Below are 27,887 nucleotides of genomic sequence, written 5' to 3' on the forward strand. Positions count from 1 at the left end.
CTTTCATTCAGAAGCACCGATGCAGAAAACTAAAAGAAACTGTGAAAGCAAATCTCCGGAGTGCATCCATCACATTGCTTCATGAATCAGCTGGGGGGGGGGGGGGGGTAACAGGTTTGGGATCAGATCTGAGTGGAACGGAGATGGCGTTGTTTTATGTGCAAAAATACTTGTCAGACTACTGCTGGAACATGAACCTTCTCTTCTTTTGTTCTTTTTTGTACATCTTCAGTTTGCTTCGGTTCTGACCGTTTTAAATGTTTGCAATATAGCTTCCTCTTTAATCCTACTGCTGCTCGTGTTTCACTTTAATATATATCTATATTCTGCTTTTCTGGCTTTTTTCTCTTTCTTACTTTACAAAATGAGAGACAGAATGATGGACGGCTGACAATATATATAATTATTTTTTTCCTCTTCTTATTATTATCATCAGGTTTTCTCTCAACCCGGAGATGATTTTTAATTTGTTCGTTGTAAACAAACAGGGGATTTATCGGCCACTGGCGTTTGTTTCCTCCTTTTTTCCCTCTCCCTCTTCAAGTGCTCCTCCGTCCGTCCGTCCGTCCGTCCGTCCACCTTCTCATTGCAGGAGGGCCCTGATTTGTTTGGAGGTGCTGTCATCGTTTAGATGTCGTGTCGTGTACCTGAAGAACCAGAAAGATCTCAGAAATCCTCTTTGTGTGTTTTGATTGTTGTTTTTCTCCGTCGTGAAACACAAGCGTACGTTGGTACGTACCTCAGTGCGTTCAGGAGTCCCTCCACGCTGTTGGACGGCTGCTCTTTCAGCACCTTGATGCAGCCCTTCATCTGCCGCCACAAAGACAACACAGAAAGGTCAGGGAAAGGTCAGCAGCCTCAGATCCTCCCGTTACTCTGCTGCTGCTGCCAAACGCCGACTCAAAAACACACATTTACTGAAGTAAAAGTGTATATGTTCAATATGTGTCATGCACGAGCAAATGTGAAACCTTCTCGGCCTAAAGTGAAGCATTACTTGTCTCGTCTTCACAGGTCACGACCTTTTGTGTGGACGTGAGAATCGAGCATCTTTAAAGGATTTCTACAGCTGGAAAAGGTAAGCTGCTCGATGCTTTTTTTATTTGCACAATCCATCCGTCCATCCATCTGTCTGTCCATCCATCCATATCTACCCATCTATCTATCTATTACAAAACAAATGGCCTAAACAAACAGAAAAGAGGGTAAAAAAAAAAGCTTTTTCTCTCTTTCTTCAATCATCTTCACCCTCGGATTTACCTAAATCTTAAATCTTATTGAATGTGATTCGACGTAGGAAGGGAATCTCATGTCTTCTGATCCCTGCAGCCCCACACACCCTGACTGGGTTGTGTTATTTCACAGTTTGTGGGTCGGTAGGAACGCCGCATCAACGTGCACAAGCATTTAAAACACAAGTTGGAAACTTTCAGCAGACTGAAATCATCCTGGCAGCCCCTCCTGCAGATTTCATGCGTTTTTCACTCACGTCGATTTTGGAGGTCTTGGCAAAAGCCCCGACGGGGTGAACGTGGTCGTAGAGGATGATGACTCCCACCATCACCCTCATGCAGAACAGCATGGTGTCTGTGTTGGTGAACCGACAGCGGTACTCTCTGGGAGGAAAGATCCGGAGCAAACAGTTAGACCCGGAGAGGACAGAGGGGTTATATGACTTTTCATTCACATAAAGACGATGAAACTTTCTAAACGAAGCATGAAAGTCTCCTTGAATGAGTGCGATTCAGTCTTTTCAAATAGGAAACTTGAGACGTTCTCTTGTTCACTTTGAAAGGGCCTCATTAATTAAAAAATCAAAGGTTCCCGACCTTGTGAGCGAGGAGGGCGAGCGGAGAGGGAGTGATGCTGTGAAGGGTGAAAAGGTGGTTTAGTACTCACGGAGTCTCCAGCATGACGCGGCACACGCAGGCCATGGTGCTCAGACAGTCTGTGGTGTCCTCGATGGGCAGGGTCTTATTCTGGGGGCGGGGAGGGAAAGTTCCTTTAAATAACGGAATCACTCACAAATGTTCCGTATTTATATGCTAGAAAATATTCTACCACAAGGTGGAGACAAAGGACATCTGCAGAGGTTTGGTGCAACTATAAGGAAGGCAAAGCAACATTGCAAATAAGGGCAATCATGACCAGCTGGCCACTAAAGTCTCAAACGTGGCTTCTGTCGGGTGTAAAGTGCATCCACTGACTAATAACCTGCATTAATGTTGTCAGATAGCAGAGGAAGTCGTGAAATATTTTATTGATTTATTTGGTTCCCTTTTCTATCCAAATGTCACTTTTTCTTGATGCTTTCTCTCGGTGACAAACCTAAACCTTCCCCAGCTGATTACTTACAATAAAACTTTTTTCTCTTTTCTATTACAAGTTTTCTGACATTTTGAATAAGCAAACAAGGCATTGTCACTATCTAATGCTAACTTATCGTGAATTAGGAGAAATCTACAGATGCGAATACACAAAATTTAGTAAAATAAAAGTATTTTTCCTCTTAATCGGAAAGATTTTCCAGAAATTAAGTAGCCCGAAATCTTCAAATTAACTTTGCGTCTCTCCTCAAACAGAGTCTTGTTACAAGTAACCGAGTCTTGTTACAAGTAACCAAGTCTTGTTACAAGTAACCGAGTCTTGTTACAAGTAACCGAGTCTTGTTACAAGTAACTGAGTCTCGTCACAAGTAACCGAGTCTTGTTACAAGTAACTCAGTCTTGTAACAAGTAACCGAGTCTTGTTACAAGTAACCGAGTCTTGTTACAAGTAACCGAGTCTTGTTACAAGTAACTCAGGCTCGTTACAAGTAACCGAGTCTTGTTACAAGTAACCAAGTCTTGTTACAAGTAACCGAGTCTTGTTACAAGTAACTCAGGCTCGTTACAAGTAACCGAGTCTTGTTACAAGTAACCAAGTCTTGTTACAAGTAACTCAGTCTTGTAACAAGTAACCGAGTCTTGTAACAAGTAACTGAGTCTTGTTACAAGTAACCGAGTCTTGTTACAAGTAACCGAGTCTTGTTACAAGTAACTCAGGCTCGTTACAAGTAACCGAGTCTTGTTACAAGTAACCAAGTCTTGTTACAAGTAACCGAGTCTTGTTACAAGTAACTCAGTCTTGTTACAAGTAACCGAGTCTTGTTACAGTTAAACCCTTCTATCGGTCTGACTTTGGGAGGGATCTGAACTCTACCTCTGAAACAAACTTGGTGGTGGCGTTGCTCAGAGTCTTCAGCATAGGCGTCGCCTCGGCGTAGAACAGCGACATCCGGTTGGCCATCTCGTTGTTGACCTCGTTCTCCGCCTCCAGCTGTCAACCCAAACACAAAAAACGGACTCCGTTGATCCTCAATCATTCCCGAGCGGCTCACTAACTCAGACAGGAAAGGTCTCCGAGGCCTCACCTGCTGGTTGTTCAGCCGGTTCCTGCTTATAGTCCTCCTGTAGTAGCTGAAGTCATTCTGAATGGCTGGATTCGTCATCTGCATGGCGAGAGAAAACGTTTTTATTTTAATTAGTTTAGGTCAAGGTCAGTCTCTGTAACCGGTCTGAAAACGAGTCGTCACCTTTAGTTCGTCGAAGCTGAGTGTGAAGTGAAGGATCTCGGCGAACTGCTTGGCGAGGGCCTGCTCTCTCTCCAGGTGCTGCATGGGGGCGTACGGCGGGCTCGTCAGCGCCTCCAGCAGGCTGCGCAGGGCGTTCTCTGCAAACACACTCAGACGTCAGAAACAAAGAGAGGGTATGGAGCCTGCAGGACATGTGGCTAATGTGCTAATCGTCACTGAGACCCGACCCCCCCTCTGAGAAACCGGGTTCAGGTCCTCAAACTGGCTCCTTCTGGCCACAATTGAATATTTAATGTGAGCAGAAATGTCCCATTACAGCCCTCGGGCTCCACCACTCTGGTCCACAATCTAGTGCATTCTTTCCTCCTGATTGATCTTCTTGGTGATCCCCCTATTAAGTGCACCTACAGTACCCACAATGCAACTCATCCGGTCAGAGATGAGGAGCGTGGGCTGCAGAGGTATACCGTATACCCTGGAGATCCGGATCATAGCGTCCTTTAGGACTCGTATCCGTGACCTCACAGATCCCCCTGTGTCACACATGCTGTCGAAACCTGATCCTCTTGGCTGCTTTGCTGCACCAGAGCCGGACATCAGAGACCCCCCCATCCCTTCCTCTACATTAAAAATGCATAAGGGCCTTCTATAAATACAGCAATGAAGTGTTTCATCTAAAGGGGCCTCTCCCTCCCGCTGTTAGCGCAGGGTCCCTATCCCGAGCACCCAAGGGTGTTTACTGACAGACTGGACAGGAAGACGCTGCAGCTGTTTGTTTACTGTAACACCGCGACCTCTTAACCTCTCGCTCAAATAATTAACTCCCTCCACGTCATTAAGATTTGATCCCCTTATTTCAGCAGCGTGGATACATTAGCATGAATTATTAGTTAGCACTCTCCGCCTCGTACACGACGTCCACAAGATCGAAGTGTTATCTCTCTCCCTCTCTCTCTTTGTGCTGGACGACGATGTACCACTGTTTCCGTAGCAACGGCTGCCTGGCTGCTAGGTCAGGATGCTGCAGAGATGGCTGTGTGTGTGTGTGTGTGTGTGTGTGTGTGTGTGTGTGTGTGTGTGTGTGTGTGTGTGTGTGTGTGTGTGTGTGTGTGTGTGTGTGTTAGGGAATGGTGTCGGACTGAAAATGCATGTAAAATTGTGACATTGCCGAGCGGGTGGAGCTGTGAAGAAGTACAAGATGATTTGATTGATTTAGTATACAAACACTATTTATACAAGTGGGACGCTTAAAAACCCTCCATCAGCCTCATCCTTTTACCTTTAATTCCACCTTTGACACGAGAACGCTCTCCTTAACGAAGCTTTGATGTCATCTGTAAGTAATAATAATAATAATGATCGTATAATTCAGGTCCAAACCTCGTGTTTCTCCACGTTTAAATATCTTTCTTTTTGGGGTCACTCTGTTGACAGCAACCCGATGTCTCACATCCTGCGGCCGCCAACACAAGCTCTTCCTCCAACTCCACCCGACCGAGGCCGAGGTGGAGCAGCGGCCCATTTTACCGCCGTTGCTGCTTTAATTCCACCTCTTTATATGGACGTCCAGTATGGCCACCAGAGGGAGTGTGTTACATCATCTGAAATGACTCTTATTACAGGTAATAAGCCGAGCTCACCCAGTCGGAGGGAAAACTCGTAGAAGCGCTTCAGCTTGGCCACCAGGGGGCAGACTGCATTCCAGGCCTTTTCCTGCAGAGCGAGGTCGCCGGGGTTCTGGATGGCCTGCAGGGCGATGAACACAGATATGACTATCAAATCTTCCCATCTCCTTTATCCTCTCTTCCTTTAACTGGAAGAGAGGATAAAGGACGTTTAGCAGCGTTTAACTCATTGAGAGAACTTCCATATTTATGATCAGACTCTGTATCAAGTGGCATTGCTTGTTTTTGTCTTTCATGGGATTTATTGGCAAAAAGAAAAATATAACAAAATGTTGCCAAGATGCTCCTCTCATAATCACGTCGTAAAAAAGAAGATGAATTCACACGTTCTAGCATCGTATTCTGGATTTACATTTAGGTCATTAAGCAGACACTTTTAACCAAAGAGACTTACAATAAGTTCTCTAAGATCAAGATTTTCACTGAAAACTAAAAAGTGAAGATGAATGTGATGACGTGGATTAGTCGGCCTCCGTGTCCTCGAGGAGAGGAAGCGAGGAGAGGAAGCGCGTAGCTTTCTATCAGATGAATGTTTGAGGAAACGCACATTTGTGTGTGACGACCTGCTAAAGTTAATCATGGCGTCTGCTCACTTCTCGTATCTCCTGCCCCGCCCCGTTGTAGGACTGCAGCTCGGCCAGGATCCCGTGAGCCTCCTCCAGCACGGCGCTGACCTGGTTCCACACGGCCGTCTCGGCCTCCGTGGGCTGGGCATCTGGGGGGAGGAAAGGGTGAGGAGGGGTGAGGAAGTGAGAGTGGTGACGTAAGACGTCGGTCGGAAAATATCGAAAGGGGGGAGGAGGCGGGCGGGAAGAGAGGGAAGGAAACGAGAAGAAGATTTGAGGAGAGAAGAGAGTTAGCGATGAAAGCATTAATCCAGATTTCAATCTGAGATAAATAATGACTCATTATTATTATACGGCGGCAAATGATTGGCTGATAGTGGACGCCGCAGACGTCTCAGTTCAGAATCTGGTTCACGAATGATCCAATTAAACCTGCCGGAGGAAACTCTAACGACCTGCTCCGTCACACAGCGAGGGTTCCATTCCAATCAGCCTGACCTCGTGGGAAACGCACTAAAGTCACCCATAAAGTTAGAATATTATGTTATCAGAGACAATCCTCTGTTTATTCCTTTTTAAATGCATCAGTTTGCAAATGATTCCAATTGTATTTGGATGAAGATAACGAAACGTGTGGATTTCAGCACTCCAACAACGTCTGACTCCCAAACTGTCATCGCCGTGGCAACCGCTCAGTGGAGATTTAAACGTCCCATCAGTAATAACGTAATCTATCCGTCTCTCTATCTCTCTGAGGGTATTTATTGAGTTTTGGGTTTTTTAGCCCCTTGAGATTTAATTGTGAGAAACCTCTCTCTCTCTCTGTCTCTCTGTCTCTCTCTCACTCGTCCTGTAAACTGTTTTTCTGCTGCGTTTTGGGATGAAGTGTTTGACGAACTCATCGGGTGTGAAGCATCTCTTTAGTTCACTTTTCTCAGCCGAGTTAGACGAGGAGATGAACGCCGCTCTTATATCCGTTCGTTATATACCAACCTGGAGCAAATATATGGTTAGCTTAGCTTAGCATCAAGACTGGATGCTAGCCAATTATTATTAATCCACGGTGAAAAGGTTGCCTGGAAGGTTTTAACGGGGATTTAGTGCTGGACTACTTCTTGATAAGGGATCTCTGTGTTGCTTTAATTGAGTCACTAGTTGTAATTGAATGAATGAGCCCGTTAAGGACCAAACTTGGGGCTGTGTGACGGAGCTGATGGTGTTTCTGGGTTTCTGGGTGGAGGAGAGCTCACAGATGGCAGAGGGTTGGTGGGTGGGGGGGGGTCTGACTCACTGCTTTTGAAGTAAAGTGAATCACATAATAAATGAAGGGGAAACGCAGCCGGTTTGACAGCTGACGTCTCTGCCAGCAGTGAGCTCTCCTGCTATACAACCAGCAGAGGAGGAGGAGGATGAGGAGGAGGAGAAGGAGGAGGAGGAAGCCAGCTGTTAGAGGAGGAAAGTGGTTGAGGAGGGGCAGAATACATCAGGACACAAAACATCTCCATCTCAACAGTTTGTTTAGTCTCATAATGTTAAAATCTGCAGATTATTTGACTGATGGCGGCTTGTGTTTAGTGTGAACGAGCTAAGATGCTAACAAGCTAAACTAAGGTGGCGAATATTTGGTAAATATTAATGTATCTGCTAATCATTTGTTAGTTTTGTCGTTGTGTGTATCCGTTTAATTGTAAAAAAATTCAAGCACATTTAAAAAAAAAAATCAAAAACAGAAAAACTTCAAATAAGGTGCTAAAGCTTATTATTGTTATTATTATTAATAATAATATGTTAGTTTGATACAGCACCTTTTACACTCACATTAACTGTTTTTCTTCTTCAAAGGCAAAAAATCAGCTTCTCTAACACAATAATTAAGAATGTGAAATAAATCAATAATCGCGTTAAGCTCGACAAGTAGAGCCTCGCGGAGTTAACGCTAACACACGGCTATCTTTAGATTTTAACTCAGAGTACGAAAAATGTTGAGATGAGACGTTTTATTTCACGTTTTAAGTTCAGAATTCACTAAAGATGAGAAAAAAAGGGAGAATTGAGGTGGTTTTATCTCCATCTTTGTCCCTTTTCTTCCAGTTTCTCTTTATCAGTCACACACACACACACACACACACACAGATAGGGGATGAGGAGATGAGGAAGAGGAGGAGGGATGACGATGGACATCAGGAACCCTCACAGGACCGGCATCCACTCTTCACTTCTTCTCCGTTTATATTTATTATTTAGTTTTGTTCCTTCCTGAGATCAAAGCGTCATCGTGATGCGTCTGTCTGCGTCCAATCAGATGTGAGAATGAGAGTTTTTAGGAGGAAGCCTTTCCAATGCCGGTCCCATGGGGAGGAAATCAAAAATATTAACAAGACGGCGATGAGGAAGGGGGAGGGGCTTAATAACCACGTAAAGATGGCCGGCTAAGGTCAGTGGAATGAGGAAAAGAAAGCAACAAAAAAAAAGCAAAAGGCAACAAAGAGAGAAAAGGGATAACTGAAAGAAATAAGAAGCGGATGGTCTCACGTTCAAAGTCAAGGAAAACTATTGGGCCATGCTCAAGTTCGGCGCAAGCCAGCACTTTCAGGAGGTTTCCCATGAGCCTCCTGGAACAGAGAGAGGGACAAGTCTGTGGTGATTGGGGGCGGCGTCAGGGGTGTGTGTGCGTGTGTGTGTGTGTGTGTGTGTGTGAGAGAGAGAGGTGAGGGAGGGGCCGGGCGAGCGAGGGGGGGGGGGGGCGTTGGGATGGGAGTATGTCCTGGTGAAGCATGGCGACATGGACACAGAGCTGCTTTAATCCCACTCCTGCTCTCATTTATTCAGAGATTTATTAGGAGAATTAGTGATTTGGCAATCCTCAAGCTCACAAAGAAGACATGTGAATGGGAGGAGAGAAAGTCCAATTAGAATCTAATCTAATTTGTTTTTGCCAAATTTATTTTATGGCAAAAAAAAAAGTTATATCAAATAAGTAATGAGAAAAATCTTCAAAGAATCAAAAACTAAAAATTAGAATACAAATGAAACTAAACAAATGACTTCCAAAGCAAAATGTCTAATAAAACAATGCAAATTGATGCAAATTATAATTATAATGCAAATGATGCAAATTATAATTATGTAATAATTATACGTAACAAGAAATCTGTTTCAGAGTTTCGTGACATAAAAGTGGAGAAATTATAATTAAATGTCTAACTCTTGTATTTGTAGTTTTCTTGCAGGTTTAATTGTGAGGTAATTTTTTGTCTTCAATTCGTTTTTATTCATCAGTTTATTTATTAACATCTACATTTATTTCAGTATTATAATATACATAAAATGCATTCTAATCTGCTTATTACTGTTTTCCATGTCAACATAGGTCTGCTTCTAATTTTAACTTATGTTGTGTTTGTTGTTACATAGATTTAATCATATTGTGTCACTCTACTTAAAGCAAAGAATGACCACTTTGTTTAAAAACCTTTATTACGTTAGTTAAAAAATGATTATAACAAGATTAGAATATAATGTGATCCTTGAAAAAAAAAGTTTGCAGCAAATATGGAATATTATCATACTTGACCTTAGAAGTCATTTAAAATGCTTCACGATGCATTATGATTGTTGTTAGGACGCATAATAAATAATTATGATGTAATTATCCAGTGCTCTAAGCAGACGCATTATAAGAATGTTTATAATTCATTGTTGACATCAAAGAAAGTGTAAATATTTATTAATTAAGGGTTTTAATTAATAATATTGATATAAATCGTATCCAATAAAATCTCTGAAAAAAACTCCTAGTGGGATATTTAACATAAAAGTCAGAATACATACAAAAAAGTTTTTTGAATTTGAGGACAAAGTGAAGTTGCCTCCCTGTAATTACCTCCACGCCGGTTAATTGATTCCTGCAGCGTATTTATCGTTATAAGAGCGTCCAGCAGGGGGACTAGAGAGCGTCTGATAATCACAAACCACGCCCACAACAACATCCGCCATCACACAGCAACAACTCAGCGGCTCCACGTACACCTCCCCCCCAACTGAACACCTCCACGACACACACACGTGCACTCACGTTTTCAAGCACACACGTGCACACGCACAAGTGCACACGCCCCCCATTACACGCTCACTTACTTTCAAAGTCCAGGAAAAAATGTGGACAGTTCTCTAAATCCTTGCCAAGGACCTTAATGAGGTTCCCCATGGCTGGCGACCTGGACGGGAGGAAACAACAAACAAATGCATACAGTACACAGAACCTGGCAACACAACCTGGCAACCGGCATGACAAATACACCACATGCACATGGAGGACACAGCTCGACGGCGTCGAGAGAGGGGGCAACATTCAAAGAAAAACATTTGGAAATGTGCCACTTTATAAATATATCTCGCTGATATGAACAAGTTGCTTGGTTCCGCTAACACCGGATCTTTGCCGTTGCTATGACAACAAGTGAAAGCTTCCGCTAGCATCTTAGCCCAACCGCCCCGATCAATACACCCATAAGACGACAATTTGGCCACATATAAATAAAAGCAACAATAAGCATCACCCTAAGGACCTTAACGAGTCGTTGACACACGTTGGGATGATTAATTACAAACATAAACGTACATTCACGGGACGTTAGCTAGCATAGATATCGGTTGTTACCATTGTAATAAATTTGAGACTTGTTTTCTCTGAATATCGCCCCCCTCTCTCGGCTCCGTTTGTTTTTCCTCCAGTGGTCCTGAAACACCGTCGTACACAGCAGGTTGTGAGTGTTTATTTATATAAATGTTCACCCTTTCATCTCCGCCTCCATGGCACTGATCGCCTCCCATACAAGTGTGTGCTGTTATGTTATTAGAGAGGGGGAGGGGGGATCCAGTAGTGAATCATTTAGCTCACTCAGCGGGAGTCACTAGAGCTCAGCAGTAGTTTTAATCCATTTACATGACTACAATAACCCAATAACAACCTACTGGGTTCGGCATTCTGCTTCCTAATGCTCTTGGAGTGCGGCAGCCGTGTGGATTCTCTGTGACAAGCTCTTCATACTTCATAACCGAAGGCCATGATGCCGGATCTTTATGAAACCAACGGGAGCTTTATCAGATTACACCGACATGCTCTTATATATACGTTCGCATTCAGCACCGGATAAAGGACATACGGACGTTGAAGTCCGGTTTCAATCCCTATTGGCCAGACAGTGTTGTTCAAAATAAGGAGGCGGGGCATATCACAAATGTTGAGTCGAATGTTCTGTCATGTATTGGGAGAACAGTAGAGAAGTGGATGCATCGTTGCTAGGATCCTTCTGAATACCTTTTTATTCCCAGCAAATATGATTTACTTCTCTATTCATATTTAATCACAAGCTTGTATTGTGATAGGGAGGTAATATTCCTGTCCAGAGTATGACCTAACCAGGTATCTGTACTCCAAACAGGACGCCGTACTTTAGTAGTATTTAGAGAATCAAATATATCATTATTTCCATTTCGCAGCCCCAAAAGAACTATACTGATCCCACCGCTTCACTAAACACACACACTTATTTCCTTTTCTCGCTGCCGTTCGACGGCAGAATGTTTGCTGCTGCCAAGTTTCACTTCCTCTGTGTTTATGTGCCATGTTTGCAGCCTATCAGCTTCCCCCCGACCAAGATTTATGGCTGGCATTAGCATGTTTACGAGAACGAGAGGGGAAAGGCCGGATCCTTTCACCGTTACTCAGCAAGAACGGGTGGAGCGATGCAGCACGGAGGGAGGCAGAGAGAGACAGCTATATGTATGTACAGTATATATATATATGCTGAGTCACTGCTGGTCCAGACGTTGTAAAACAGCAGCCCACCATCTCCTCCTGACTTTCTTTTTACACCACCTGCTCTGAGGTGCTGAACTGTGAATATATGAATAACGGATTCACATCCTCGACTCTGACAAGGTGACGGCAAAGGCAGAATCCAGCTGAGATTCAAATCGGAGACTTGTGCAGAGCAATGACAGCTCTCTGACATGTGTATATGTATGTGTGTGTGGTGTGTTCGAGGTTTCCGTACACACACACACACACGTTAACACACACTGCGAGTCTGGAGCAGCGTGCGGTCCATCCTGAGAGCAGCGCTCGGGCTGATGGTTGCCAGGATACTGTTGGCCTGGTAATATCGTCTGCTCGTCTCAGCAGAAGATGATAAAAAAAATAATAATAGAAATGCACCCAGCTCTGCACACACACACACACACTCTTCTTACCCTCTTCTCCTGCTATTGATCGATCTTTCCTTTTTATCTCTAGTTTCCTCTCCTCCGCTCTGTGACCTTGTTGCCGTTAGTAACTCCCAGGTTAGCGGTCCTCACGGCAACACCGGCTTTGGCACTCCGCTTCCCCCGTAGATACTGATGTAAAACCCCTCTCTCTCTCTCTCTCTCTCTCTCTCTCTCTCTCTCTCTCTCTGTCGTATCTCCGTCCACTTCACACTTCTCCTTTTCAGCCATCTATTTAAAGCCCTGTGGTTTTCTCACTCTCTGTTTGCTCTGCTGTGCTCCATGCTGCTCTTTGTGTTGTTTTTTTTTCTGTTTGTAGAAGAGGATGCTCACGCTGTGTTGTGTATATATATATACTGTATATATAGCTGTGTTTTTACCCCTCTGGTCATATCGTGTCCGAATCTTTTTCAAACAGAGAAAACTCCTTCTCTCTTTTTTCGGTTCTGACGTCAGGATGGGTTCCTCAAAAAAGATCCCCTCCGGCTCTCCTCTCGGCTTCACTTCTCTGTTTCCACACTCAGCCCCCCCTCCTCTTGTCCTTGTCTTGTCACAGAACATCTATGTCACGCTGCCATTCAGTCGCTGCTGGTGGCCCTTAGGTGCAAACACATCTAAGTGGGAGAATGTGGAGGGGTGAAAGACGGCACCTTTCCTCTTAAACTCTCGTCTATAATGCACATCATATAAAAGCCGTTGGCGCTCGCTGTTTTGAGCGTGTTGCAAAAATCAGGAAGTGTGTTTGGTGACCACGGGAGGGTTTCGGTTTCTCTTCGAACGCAACGTTTGCCGGTTTAAAAAAAATGGAGCAAAAGTGCATGTCGTTATGCAACTACAAGCTCTCATCTGTAGTCCGAACCCGAGAAAGAAGGGGGGGGTCCTCGAAGTCTCAATAAAGACGCGGCTCGGATCCCGCATGGCCAGCTGAAAAGGCAAACCTGGTCCAGACTGGAAGCCAGAGCTTCCTTTCAGCTCCTCCTGAAAGCCTCCTCCTGTTCCCAGCATGGATTCATACCGAGCCACTGCTCCTCTTTGCCAAGTCAAAGTGCTGTTAGCTCTCCATCTGTGTCTCTCTCTCTCTCTCTCTCTCTCTCTCTCTCTCTCTCTCTCTCTCTCTCTCTCTCTCTCTCCACCCATCACTGTTTCCTTTATTCCTAAACATGTCTGTGTTGGTTTTAGTTCCTACCTTTCGTTGTGTTTTATCCCTCTGGAACTCTTCACTGCATCAATCGGGGCTCGTCAGCTCCTCACGGTGGTCACAGCATCAGCACCACCACCTGGCAACGACACGGGTTCACATGCAATTCAGCATCACGGACAGTAGGGGGAGGGGGGTCACAAAGGAAAGCACGGGCAAATCAACAATACAATAATATGTAATAAGCTTAGTTGAGCTATTTTGTTTTTATCCCATCATATCCATCCCATCATATCCATACCATCATATCCACCCCATCATATCCATACCATCATATACATACCATCATATCCACCCCATCATATCCATACCATCATATCCACCCCATCATATCCATACCATCATATACATACCATCATATCCATCCCATCATATCCACCCCATCATATCCACCCCATCATATCCACCCCATCATATCCACCCCATCATATCCACCCCATCATATCCATACCATCATATACATACCATCATATCCACCCCATCATATCCATCCCATCATATCCACCCCATCATATCCACCCCATCATATCCACCCCATCATATCCATCCCATCATATCCACCCCATCATATCCACCCCATCATATCCACCCCATCATATCCATACCATCATATCCATCCCATCATATCCATCCCATCATATCCATCCCATCATATCCACCCCATCATATCCATACCATCATATCCATACCATCATATCCATCCCATCATATCCACCCCATCATATCCATACCATCATATCCATACCATCATATCCACCCCATCATATCCATCCCATCATATCCATACCATCATATCCATACCATCATATCCACCCCATCATATCCATCCCATCATATCCATCCCATCATATCCACCCCATCATATCCATACCATCATATCCATCCCATCATATCCACCCCATCATATCCATCCCATCATATCCATACCATCATATCCACCCCATCATATCCATACCATCATATCCATCCCATCATATCCACCCCATCATATCCACCCCATCATATCCATACCATCATATCCATCCCATCATATCCATCCCATCATATCCATCCCATCATATACATACCATCATATCCATACCATCATATCCACCCCATCATATCATATCCATACCATCCCATCATATCCATACCATCATATCAATCCCATCATATCCACCCCATCATATCCATACCATCATATCCACCCCATCATATCATATCATATCCATACCATCCCATCATATCCATACCATCATATCAATCCCATCATATCCATACCATCATATCAATCCCATCATATCCATACCATCCCATCATATCCATACCATCATATCCACCCCATCATATCCATCCCATCATATCCATCATATCATATCCATACCATCATATCCATACCATCATATCCATCATATCATATCCATCATATCATATCCATCCATCATATCCATCCATCATATCCACCCCATCATATCCATACCATCATATCCATACCATCATATCCATACCATCATATCCATCCCATCATATCCACCCCATCATATCCATCCCATCATATCCATCATATCATATCCATCATATCATATCCATCCATCATATCCACCCCATCATATCCATACCATCATATCCATACCATCATATCCATACCATCATATCCATCCCATCATATCCACCCCATCATATCCATCCCATCATATCCACCCCATCATATCCATCCATCATATCCACCCCATCATATCCATACCATCATATCCACCCCATCATATCCATCATATCATATCCACCCCATCATATCCACCCCATCATATCCATACCATCCCATCATATCCACCCCATCCCATCATATCCATACCATCATATCCATCCATCATATCCATCATATCATATCCACCCCATCATATCCACCCCATCATATCCATCCCATCATATCCATACCATCATATCCATCCCATCATATCCATCATATCATATCCATACCATCCCATCATATCCACCCCATCCCATCATATCCATACCATCATATCCATCCATCATATCCATACCATCATATCAATCCCATCCCATCATATCCACCCCATCATATCCATACCATCATATCCATGCCATCATATCCACCCCATCATATCAATACCATCATATCCATGCCATCATATCCACCCCATCATATCCATACCATCATATCCATCCCATCATATCCATACCATCATATCCATCATATCATATCCATGCCATCATATCCACCCCATCATATCCATACCATCATATCCATCCCATCATATCCATACCATCATATCCATCATATCATATCCATGCCATCATATCCACCCCATCATATCCATACCATCATATCCATCCCATCATATCCATCCCATCATATCCATCATATCATATCCACCCCATCATATCCACCCCATCATATCCATCCCATCATATCCATACCATCATATCCATCCCATCATATCCATCATATCATATCCATACCATCCCATCATATCCACCCCATCCCATCATATCCATACCATCATATCCATCCATCATATCCATACCATCATATCAATCCCATCCCATCATATCCACCCCATCATATCCATACCATCATATCCATGCCATCATATCCACCCCATCATATCAATACCATCATATCCATGCCATCATATCCACCCCATCATATCCATACCATCATATCCATCCCATCATATCCATACCATCATATCCATCATATCATATCCATGCCATCATATCCACCCCATCATATCCATACCATCATATCCATCCCATCATATCCATCCCATCATATCCATCATATCATATCCATCCCATCATATCCATACCATCATATCCATCCCATCATATCCATCCCATCATATCCATCATATCATATCCATACCATCATATCCATCCCATCATATCCATCATATCATATCCATACCATCATATCCATCCCATCATATCCATCATATCATATCCACCCCATCATATCCATACCATCATATCCATCCCATCATATCCATGCCATCATATCCATGCCATCATATCCATCCCATCATATCCATACCATCATATCCATCCCATCATATCCATACCATCATATCCATCCCATCATATCCATACCATCATATCCATACCATCATATCCATCCCATCATATCCATACCATCATATCCATACCATCATATCCATACCATCATATCCATCATATCATATCCATACCATCATATCCATCATATCATATCCATACCATCATATCCATCCCATCATATCCATGCCATCATATCCATGCCATCATATCCATCCCATCATATCCATACCATCATATCCATCCCATCATATCCATCCCATCATATCCATCCCATCATATCCATACCATCATATCCATCATATCATATCCATACCATCATATCCATCATATCATATCCATACCATCATATCCATACCATCATATCCATCATATCATATCCATCATATCATATCCATCCATCATATCCACCCCATCATATCCATACCATCATATCAATCCCATCCCATCATATCCACCCCATCATATCCATACCATCATATCCATGCCATCATATCCACCCCATCATATCCATACCATCATATCCATACCATCATATCCACCCCATCATATCCATCCCATCATATCCACCCCATCATATCCACCCCATCATATCCATACCATCATATCCATCCCATCATATCCATACCATCATATCCATCCCATCATATCCATGCCATCATATCCATGCCATCATATCCATCCCATCATATCCATACCATCATATCCATCCCATCATATCCATACCATCATATCCATCCCATCATATCCACCCCATCATATCCATCCCATCATATCCACCCCATCATATCCATCCCATCATATCCACCCCATCATATCCATCCCATCATATCCATCCCATCATATCCACCCCATCATATCATATCCATACCATCCCATCATATCCACCCCATCATATCCATCATATCGCTGAAGTGTCAAACCCAGCTCGACCATCCATCCCATCATATCCATACCATCATATCAATCCCATCATATCCATCCCATCATATCCATACCATCATATCCATACCATCATATCCATACCATCATATCCATCATATCGCTGAAGTGTCAAACCCAGCTTGACCATCCATACCATCATATCCATACCATCATCCTGGTAAAGTAACTTTTAAAGTTTCTACGTAGCTTTTAAAGCCCTCATTGTTTGTGGTCAGAAACAAAAGAAAGAAGGCTGAAAGGAGCTAAAAAAGCTGGGTGATAATTCTTTGTGAGTTTAGATGTTTGCCTTTTTAGCTTTTATTATGATTTTTAAAATGTGTCCTATGATGGTCCTGGTACCGTTTAAAGTTTCTACGTAGCTTTTTAAAACCCTCGTTGATCGTGATCAGAAACAAAAGATGTCTTCAATCTAAAATTATCTGTTTCTTCCAAAAGTCTTAATGGGTCTGATCTGAGAAGGTGTTTTCTTTCTTCCCCGTTTTAAGGATTAAGGTCATCGAGCTGCCTGCTGTAACTATTAACATGGCTGCTGCTGCCCTTGCATCATCGGATCTCATCGAGAGAAAGTGCCGACAGAGAGAGAGAGAGAGATGGGGGGGCTTTTGAAGAATAGTTGCCAGGGAAACACAGCCTCTCATTCTCATGGCAACCCACAGTCGGGTACCGTTGGCGTTGCAGGTGGATGGACGGACTGCACTAATCTCCACCCAAAGCATCGATCCTCCGACTTGCAGAGGTTGTAAACGAAAAACCGTCCAATCACGTGTCCTTTTACCTTAAATAGCAATTTTTTAAAATTTTGTCATGTTTGTTCCCCTTTAAAGTAAATTGCCTTAATGCATATTGATCTCTCCTCTCAGTGAAAGGGCAGAGGTCAAGAACTGGACAGGATGCTGAGGTCGAGAGGTGAAGACTTGAACTGAGACGTCAAACGTGTGTGTGTGTGTGTGTGTGTGTGTGTGTGTGTGTGTGTGTGTGTGTGTGTGTGTGTGTGTGTGTGTGTGTGTGGACATGGTGACGGTAAGCTACATCTTTCTTTGCTTGTTAAAGTCTTCTGTTCCTTTAAAAAAAGAAGTATAATCCAGCCACAGACAAGTAGCTGTTTAAGGTGCGGTTGTATTATTAATGAAAGGCCGGCAGCTGCTGTTTGTCGTAAATATTAATGGATCTTTCGGATCAAATTGAGAGCAGACGTATAATTTTACTTCCTGACTGCACCGTCTGATGGATTACTGTTTTCATTCTGTTAATTGAGTTGAGTGCTTTAGTTTGCCGTTAGAGCGTCCTGCCACCTGTTTGCTTCCTCAGCATTCAACACGCTTCCACGTCGCTGCACTCTAAACAAACACTTTATCAATTATCAATAATATAATCATGAGATGACTCACCAAACTAAGGTGTCTCAGTTAGAGGCCGCTCAACCTTTGATGCACCTTCGAACGGTCTCTTTTTTATTTTTTTTTATTTTATTATCAGTCCTAATCAAACATATACTGATAAAAAACAATGTGATTTGAATTGTAGGGACATTACCAGGTCTATTTCAGGCCACGTTGCTTACAAGAGGCTAAAAATATGTGAAATAAATTAAGGAACACCAGGCATAAATCCTCAAAAAGATGCAAAAATAAATAAATATGCTAGAAACTGTGAAATGGCTGGGGGTCAAACAAACACGGGACTTTCATCCAGGAGATCGCCGCCTGGGTCTCGTGTGAAAGTACAAATAAAGTCACATGATTTGTTTGTGAGTCAGCCATGCTTCTTTCCTTAATCTGTCAAAGTGTTCATCGCTCTAAAATCAGCTGATCCGAGGTCTGCTGGCTCTAAAGGCCGTAGCATACGATTCATTCACATCCATACGTTCACTAGGACAGCGTGTTCAGGTCACTGGAGAAAAAAACGCAGCCAAGAGAGGGAGGCCATATTCAGAGAAAAAAAGTCGCCAATTTGCGAGTTTATTACGATGCTAACAACCAGCATTTATGCTAGCTAACGTCCCGTGAATGTACATATTTATGTTTCTAATGAATCCAATTGCCTCGTTAAGGTCTTTAGGGTGATGATGTTGATGCTTATTGTTGCTTTTATTCATATGAGGACAAATTGTCATCTTATTGGTGTTTATTGATCGGGGGTGGTTCGGCTAACATGCTAGCAGTAGCTTTCCCTTGTTGTCATAGCAACGGCAAACATCCGGTGTTAGCAGTACCAAGCAAGTTGTTTATATCGGCTATATATATTTATAAAGTAGCAAATTTGGGACTTTTTTTCTCTGAATATTGCCCCCTCTCTCTCCGCTCCGTTTTTTTGTTTGTTTTTTTCTACAGTGACCCCGAGACGCCGTCGTAGTTCACGTATTTGTCTGTTTTTTTAATGACTTTTAAACACAGTGTTGATATCCGATACGTCCATTCGAGGCATTTCAAGTCAAATCCTAATCAGATTCCTGGAGGACTGAGATCTCGGCGCTGCAGCTCGATAAGCTGTCCCGGCTAATCAAAGATCAGACTGTACTCTCAGACGGCCTTCAAATGTAGTCGGCGACCTCGGAGAGAGAGAGATGTGGAGAGAGAGCGAGCGAGAGATCACCGAGTCATGGTGAGAGTCAGCGGTGTTCATGTTACTTCTGCCCACTGGTTATTCCTACCCCCCCCCCCCTTTGACCACTTCCTCTGTTCCTGCCTCTTTAACATCCTCTCCTCTTTGTCCAGTGGGCCTGAAGGTGGAGACGATGATTCAGCAACACAACGGGGGAAGAGGAGGATGGATGTGAACTCTATACGCACCCGCCTCAGTTTATCCTCCGTCTTCTGTTTGAGTTATATAATTTATATAACGGACGCTGGGACAGGTGGGAAGGATTAATGGGAGGAGATGAGGAATGAGAAGAGGAAAGGAGAAGACAGAAAAGGAAAGGGAAGGAGAGGAAAGGAACGAAAAGGAGAGGAGAGGAACAGAAAGGAGAGGAAAGGAGAAGACAGAAAAGGAAAGGAGAGGAGAAGAGAGGAAAGGAGAAGAGAAAAGGAGAGGAGAGAAAAGGAAAGGAAAGGGGAGGAGAGACCACACAAAAGACAAGGAAATAAAAGGCGATAAACAGAAAATTAAAGGGTGAGAGGGGAGGAAAGGAGAAGACGGGAAAGGGAAGGAGAGGAAAGGAGGGGATAAGGCACAAAATAAAAAGGGGTAGATGAGGGAAGGAGGAGAGAGGAAAGGAAATGAGAAGACGACAGGACGAGAGAGCAGAGGAGTGCTGAAGTGTCAAACCCAGCTCGACCATCGCTGAAGATGGACCGGCGATGGAACGCTACAGCCAATCGGCCTCAGGCCTACACACACATACACACACTCTCACACACACACTCTCACACACACACATACACACACTCTCACACACACATACACACACACACACACACACACACACACATATACACACTCTCACACACACACACACGTTTACAGATACTGCCATCCCTCGCTGAGGTGATGAGGAGCAACGAGAATAAAACGGGAGGAAGAGGCTGAGCGTGGGAGCGAAGGATGGAGCGAAAGAGAGATGGAAGGAGGAGATTCTTCGACATCACCCCTCCCCCGTCTCTCTCTCTCTCTCACACACACACACACACACACTGGCCGAGTCCAGAGCAGCGACGGAGCTTCGTGAAAGGGCGATTGCAAATGAGCTTTGTGATTTTGTGCTGTGAGGCTGACAAAGAGAGAAAGGGGAGGATCGAGTGAGAGACAGCGAATGTGTCAGAGAGAGAGAGAGATTTTTATTTGTTTTCCTTCAGTTGAAATTAAAATAAACTGGGGCAGCAAATTGAGAGATTTGAAGGCTTATTTCCTCTGAGGAGGATAAAAAGCTCTAATGTGGTGTATTTATTTATGTGGTTATTCACTCACATCCGTCAACGTCAACAACAAGAGATTATTTATAGTAATACAATTCAGTTTGAATGTTTGAAGATATATATATATATATATTCTACAATTTGACTCTTTTTTTTTTTAACCACAGATAAAAACAGTTGTGAGAAATTCAGCTTTTTTTAATTGTAGTTCTCAGAACAGTTTCCTGTCTGCTGTTTGCTGCCAATTAGCTGCTATCAAAGGCAGCGTGGGTGTGTGTGTGTGTGTGTGTGTGTGTGTGTGTGTGTGTGTGTGTGTGTGTGTGTTTGTGTGTGTGTGTGTGTGTGTGTGTCCTTCCCTGACCCCACTGATCTATCTGACCTTGTAGTTCTGTTAGCTGTTAGCCAATCTCGACTCTGGGTGATGCACTCAGCTGTTGTGATTGCTAGCGTACCGGTTAAGAGTCGTGAGCGAGGAGTTAAGCAGGTCGTCAACGGCAACAATGCAAAAAAAGGTAATATGATGAAGTACGCTGCAGCAGAATGTGATATCAGCCGTGGACAGACGCAGAGATGCACGGTCACTCACAGTCACGCGTCCGATCCCATCATCCTGCTGGCAGAGATGACTAAAACCTGTGTGTGTGTGTGTGTGTGTGTGTGTGTGTTTGACTCCACTCCTATAAAACGGCCCATAAAGGCAGTTTGAACTGAACTCCCTGGCGTCTCGTCCTCATTCTCCTTCAACTCTCCTTCACTCGTTCAGTCCATTCATCGTCTCTCTGCATGTCTGTCTGTACGTCTGGCTGCATGTCTGTCTGCATGTCTGTCTGCATGTCATCTCTTCTTTAACAGGATTATGTTTGTGTAGAAGTCAGATCTAAATTCCCTCTCTGTCCCTGCAGATGTCTCAGTATTGCACTCTTTTTTCTTTTTTCTTCTTATTAAAGATTATTTCTTTTCTTTTTCTTCTTTTTTTTACCTTTATTGTACACTCGCTGAACGTCCTGGCACAGAGAGAGAAGAGTATGACATGCGACAGCCAGGATGGATGCCACGGTACTTTTTAAGTCTCTAAGCCTCTCAAATGTCCACTATTCTGTCACAATGGGAATAGATAATAGCACAAAAATAGAAAAGCCGTTTTACAGTTTAAATAGACCTCTGAAAACCGTTTGGGTCCGGTAACTAATGAAAGGAGAAAGAAGAACAACTGAGCCAATCAGAGCTTTGTAGCTGAGAGTAGAGGAATAGTGATGTCATCTTCCTGCGCCAGAAAACAAACAAGAAAGACAGAAAGCAGCAAAAACCGAGTAGAAAACGAGAAGTCTGCTGCTTTTTAGTAAAGTACAGTAAAACGGAGTATTTATTCTGCATTCTGCACGACGCAGAGAGGGAATGTATGGATGAATGCCGTGACCTCTGACCCCGGCATGATCTATATAAAGCGCGTCCTTGACGACGGCGATGCAGCGCTGCATGGCGGTGGACGTTACGCTGATCTCGCCGCTAGCAGCAGACGTAGAAAACGAGCGGCGACGGAATAATTCACGGAACGGGACGAGAGCGAGCTGAAGTGGATTTTAGAGACGTTTTGTTCCCCGACGTGAAAGTTCTTTCAGCCGGTTATTTCTGTCCAGTGATTTCTTTTTTTTTAGTTCCATGCCTATCCTTTCTTTGTTTCTTTGTGTGTGTGTGTGTGTGTGTGTGTGTGTGTGTGTGTGTGTGTGTGTGTGTCGTCTCACAAGCTTGATCAAACACTGGACACGAACACGGTTGCCAGCACTCCAGTTGGGCCGATCTGGCAAACACACACACACACATAAACACACACACTTACACACACACACATAAACACACACACTTACACACACACAGATGATTCCAGAATGAGAATCTGCTGTTCAGGTTGCCCCCTCCCTCCTCGGTTACGGTTGCTATGCTTGTGAAACGACGACCTCGTAGTAAGTTCAGTGTGATAAGGGAACATTTTGAAGATCAGACTGTATTTTCACACTTGGACGAGCAACGTAGATTTGCTTTATTGGCAGTAATAAAATAAAAATAAAACTCTTACTTTTAACTTGAGACTTAGAAAGTCTTTGAGGATGGAGGCTGATGTTTGGCATCAACGCGATGCTCTCCAGTAACATCATGGGGAGCTGCAGTGTCAAATCCAAGGAAGAGCATGGCGGAGCTAACGGCTAAAGTTAGCCTCGACTCAGTGGACTATCATTCCTGCTGTGCCTGGTTACGGTTGCTAAGCTACGATTGAAGAATGGGCGTTGGAGATCACGTTTAGTTGCGTTTCTGACCTCCTCGGCAGCGAACCAGCCGGGTGACGTTACCCAGTAGAAGTTCATCAGAGAGAGATACCGTCGCTTCACTTATTACAAACGCCGTCTCATTTCCTGTCGTCTCTAAATCGGCTTCAGCTTCCCCCTTGAATTTGGGCTTATTGATCTGCAAGTATGACCGGAGGGCGGGCAGCTTTTCACTGCTCATTGATTGATTGATTAGTGGACTGCAGTTGATCTGATCAACGGACAAACAGACCACGATGCCGTAGGAAGTCCTCAGAGAGCAGATATCTGAAGTAATCTGATTACATCCAGAAATTCACCGTCCCACTGAGAGAGTTTGACAAGTCATGTCTGGTCAGAAGTGGACTCGCTGTCTCCGATAATATCACACATCTCAGAGAGTTTCAGCTCGACACGCGTAACCGTGACGACAGCAGGGCTTAATGCCACTTTTCACTCGTTTCCACAAGCGCCGTCCGACATCCACAGTTAGGTAGCGCCATCGAAGAGTTATCCGATCTTGGCTCCTTTGTCATTCTGTGAATCTGTTAGATAAAAACTGTTCAAGTTGCGTTCAAAACAAGCGGGATGGAGTTTGTTGCCAACATTAGATCCATGTTCCTCTTTGTTTCCAGAGCATGCTGACACTCTTAAAGGAATAAAGGAATGAAGAAGATAGTGAATACGGAGTTACAGCCAGCAGCTGATTAGCTTAGCTTAGCATAAAGGCAGGAAGCGAGGGGGGGGCAGCCAACCTGGCTAGTATAAATCTGTCTACCAGCACTTTGAAGGCTATTATATAATATATACTGGGATTTCTTTATTCCACACAAAATGTAAAAGTCTTCTCCACACCTTGAGGTTGCCTTGGCAACCAGCCAAGGCTTCAGGAAGTTAGCGTTCTTGGCCAAGAACAAAGAACAAACAGCAGATGAAACAAAAGTAAAAAATAACGTTTGAGGTGCTGCTCGGTGGTGTTTGTCTTTGGACGGAGCTAGGCTAGCTGTTTCCCCCCGTTTCCAGTCTTTATGCTAAGCTAACTGAAGCCTTATATTTAACTGACGGCCATTCAAGCATCAATTTATTATCGTTGGATAGTTTGTAGTCCCATTAGATAGGAAAATGATCTACACAGAAGCCAGGTCATACTCTACGAGATACCACGAGAGCCGTCTTGATCTTTTCACGTAACTCTCGGCCCAAATTCTCTTTTGTCTGCAGCTCTCTGACAGTCATACGTCCCGAGTTCACCTCTTAGATCTAACCTTCCTCACCACCTTTAACAGGATCATCTCTGCTCCGTTGCCGTAATCCCTGATTTCTGACAATACTGGTTTAAAACCGACAAGATTACCGAGCGGAGACGGAGAATGATCTTAACCCCCGCGGGGCGACTGTACGATGCTAGCGTGAGAGATCGGATCCTCCTGAAGCTGAAAACAAAAAGGATCTACCGCCAAGATGAAAGCTCAAGTGACAGATGTTTGAATGACAGATGTTGCCGTGGGGACAGACGGGTCGGCCCACTCAACGGGATTACGGGTGTTTAGATTAAAGGTGGATTTTCATTGGGGGGTAAATTGGAACATATGGATTGAACCCAACATGGTTGTCTATCCACTTGTTTCTGGCGTTGTTACGTTTCACTGTAAGTCTGCTAAGCCTTTCTAAGTAAAAACAAACAAAAGAGCAATAATCCTTATTGAATCGTGTTTCATAAAGCACAATGTCATCGTGGCATGGTCCAAACTGGAAGTTAAAATCCTTAAAAAGATATATTTACATTAAACTATGAAGGTAGCAGCAAATATTCTTTTGTCTTGATTTGATTTTTATTTCTTTTTTTTGGAATACAATACAATATTTACAAATATGAAAAAGACAATAAAAATAAATCAATAAAATGTTTGAGGAGGAGACAGGAGGAAGATAAGCTTATCATGTCCGGCCCCTTCTTTACATTATCACGAAGAATTTACATAAATGAATGAATGAATGAATGTGTAGCTGGACACGTTTCCGTGTCAACGACTCCACAAGGGTTCACGCCACGACCTCCATGCGTATGGTTCGGCGAATGATGAGGTCATCACGCATCATTACACCCGACCTGTTGAGGGTTTGTTTATTCGAAAAAACCAAACATTTACCGTCCCTTCTGTTTGTTCCTCACCGTTCTAGCCTCACATAGCCATTCCTCTATTCCCTCAACATGCAATCACCTTCACACACACACACACACACACATCTGTGGCGTGAACTGGTGTGTGGCTGTGAGGTAAACTGCAAAGGTATGACTTGTTGAGATAGATTGAGGTGACTTGCATTAAACAACCACGACACTCCGACCCCCACAATCCCCGTCTTCCGCCTTGTCAAACCTGATAATCCTGACACACACACACACACACACACACACGCAGCACCTTATATGGAGGGAAGGTAAATGGCGAGACACACTAAATCCTCCTCCAGGAAGTGACAGGATGTACCGAGGTGATGAAGGAAATATTGAGAAAAAAGCGGAGCCAAGAGATGGATAGAGGGAGAGTGCATGACAGACAGACAGGGAGACAGACAGACAGACAGGGAGACAGGGTGTGAGACAAAGAGTGCGAGAGGAGGAAATGCAGACGAGCATGTTTCTATGGGCGCTCAGGAAAGGTTTGGGATGAGGGAATCTTGCATCATCACGGCGGGCCAATCAGACGGCTTGGTTAAAATGTTCAAAGGGAGTGTCCTAGCAACAGCAGAGTAAATACCATCGCAGCCGCCGTTCCATTTTAGACCAGAAAAAAAGAATCCTACACACACACACACACACACACACAGGTTAGTTGTTTCACTGCATTCGTTGTTTATTCAAACAAGCAAATGGGTTGAAAATCTGCATCATTTCATTCATTCATCTGAATCTATATACCACTATATCAGACCATTTTTATCTGGGAATATATGATCTCGTACAAAAAGAGAGGATATATTTTGTTATATTGAGTCATACTGACGCCGCAACGTGACCTTCCAGACCAAATACTGTGTGTGTGTGTGTGTGTGTGTGTGTGTCATTAAAGTCAACATGACAGTAAATCATCATTTAATCTACCCGTATGGATTATAACAGTAGATTACAGAGGGATAAACGGAGAGCAGATCTTTCAATTACCCCCCCCCCCCATGCACACACACACACAAACACCCACAGTACTTCATCATGCTTACTATATATCCACACACACACACAGAGAAGCCCTGCAGAGTCACCCTATACATCCCGTTTTACCTCCACTGGCAAATTTGTCACATTTGAAAGGAAGGAAAACTCTCCTGAAAGTCTTATCCCCTCATTCATTTATCCCTCCATTCAGTTTTCCCTCCTCCCTCCCTCCCTCCCTCCCTCCTCCTCCCTGTTTTCTACTCTAGTCACATGCACCCACCCCTTCTGATCAGCGCTGCAATCTGGGGCTATTGTTTTTAGCCGGCTGTATGCAAAGATGGCACCTCAAACGCCGCCTACCTCGCCGTGTTAACATCCAACGCTATTCCTGGTATGGTTGATGGAGGAGGCGAGGGGGCAAGGAGACGAGGAGGCAAGGAGGCGAGCTCTATGTGCAATTCTTTAACCCACATTGCCCCCCCCCCCCCTCGCAGTGCATCATGTCCTCTAACAAATCCATCATCTATCAGTGAAAACATGCACGCATTAAAAGCATATGATGGATTCCTGCTAACACACAGAGGGAATATGGATCTGTGTGTGTGTGTGTGTGTGTGTGTGTGTGTGTGTGTGTGTGTGTGTGTGTGTGTGTGTGTGTGTGTGTGTGTGTGTGTGTGTGACTCTGGCTAAGCACTGCAGTGAAAGAGGACAAGCCCCACGGGTTGGATGTAGCCAGACTCAGCAGCCTCCCAGCCCTCCAGGATCCAGACCCACGCTAGTCCGCATCCAGTCCTCTTTGCCCCGGAGCACTACGGCACCATCCCTCAGCTAAACCCCCCGAACCCCCTCCCCACTCTGAAAACCAGTCAGCCTCAGTCCAGAGTCTGACCCACATCCATCCTCATGCAGCCCTCCTTCCCCATTTTTGTTCTATCACAGCTAATATAGGGATGTAAAAAGATGAAGAGGAGGGAGGGATGAAGAGAGGCTTACCGGCTGGGTGTGCGGGAGGAGAGGATGATGCCTCTGCTTCTTCCTTCCTTCTCTCTGGACCGAAGGAGGTGAAACACGGATGGATGGATGGATGCGGAGGAAGGAGGGGGACAAAAGAGGGAGCACCAACCCCAAAAAAAGAGAGAGAAAAATGGAAGACGCCGGCCGCCGGTGGCTTTCGGTGGAGGAAGGAGGAAACCAGGAGAAACCAGGAGAAACCAGCAGACGGAAACAGAAAACCAGCGGAGTAAAGGAGTCCTTGTGTGATTGTTTCCTCTTTATCCTGCTGAGCCA

General features: G+C 44.0%; 1 protein-coding gene across 2 annotated transcripts; it reads right to left on the minus strand.

Annotated features, from left to right (window-relative positions):
* Window positions 1-108: 108 nt before the first annotated feature.
* Window positions 109-27,863, minus strand: fam49al (family with sequence similarity 49 member A, like). Of its 2 annotated transcripts, XM_084031426.1 has the most exons (12): window positions 27,594-27,863; window positions 13,279-13,369; window positions 9,963-10,042; window positions 5,853-5,974; window positions 5,215-5,320; window positions 3,575-3,711; window positions 3,413-3,490; window positions 3,202-3,318; window positions 1,900-1,979; window positions 1,490-1,616; window positions 740-810; window positions 109-647 (listed from the first exon to the last, which is right to left on the minus strand). In XM_084031426.1, the coding sequence occupies exons 3-12, from the start codon at window positions 10,030-10,032 to the stop codon at window positions 584-586; spliced, it is 972 nt and encodes a 323-aa protein (XP_083887552.1). In that variant the 5' UTR covers window positions 10,033-10,042; window positions 13,279-13,369; window positions 27,594-27,863; the 3' UTR covers window positions 109-583. The 2 variants fall into 2 exon arrangements, with proteins under 2 accessions (XP_083887552.1, XP_083887551.1); XM_084031425.1 differs by lacking the exons at window positions 9,963-10,042; window positions 13,279-13,369; window positions 27,594-27,863 and adding exons at window positions 8,358-8,437; window positions 12,081-12,227.
* Window positions 27,864-27,887: the final 24 nt, after the last annotated feature.

This window comes from Eutrigla gurnardus (assembly GCF_963514095.1).
Source record: "Eutrigla gurnardus genome assembly, chromosome: 17".
Classification (NCBI taxonomy): domain Eukaryota; kingdom Metazoa; phylum Chordata; class Actinopteri; order Perciformes; family Triglidae; genus Eutrigla; species Eutrigla gurnardus.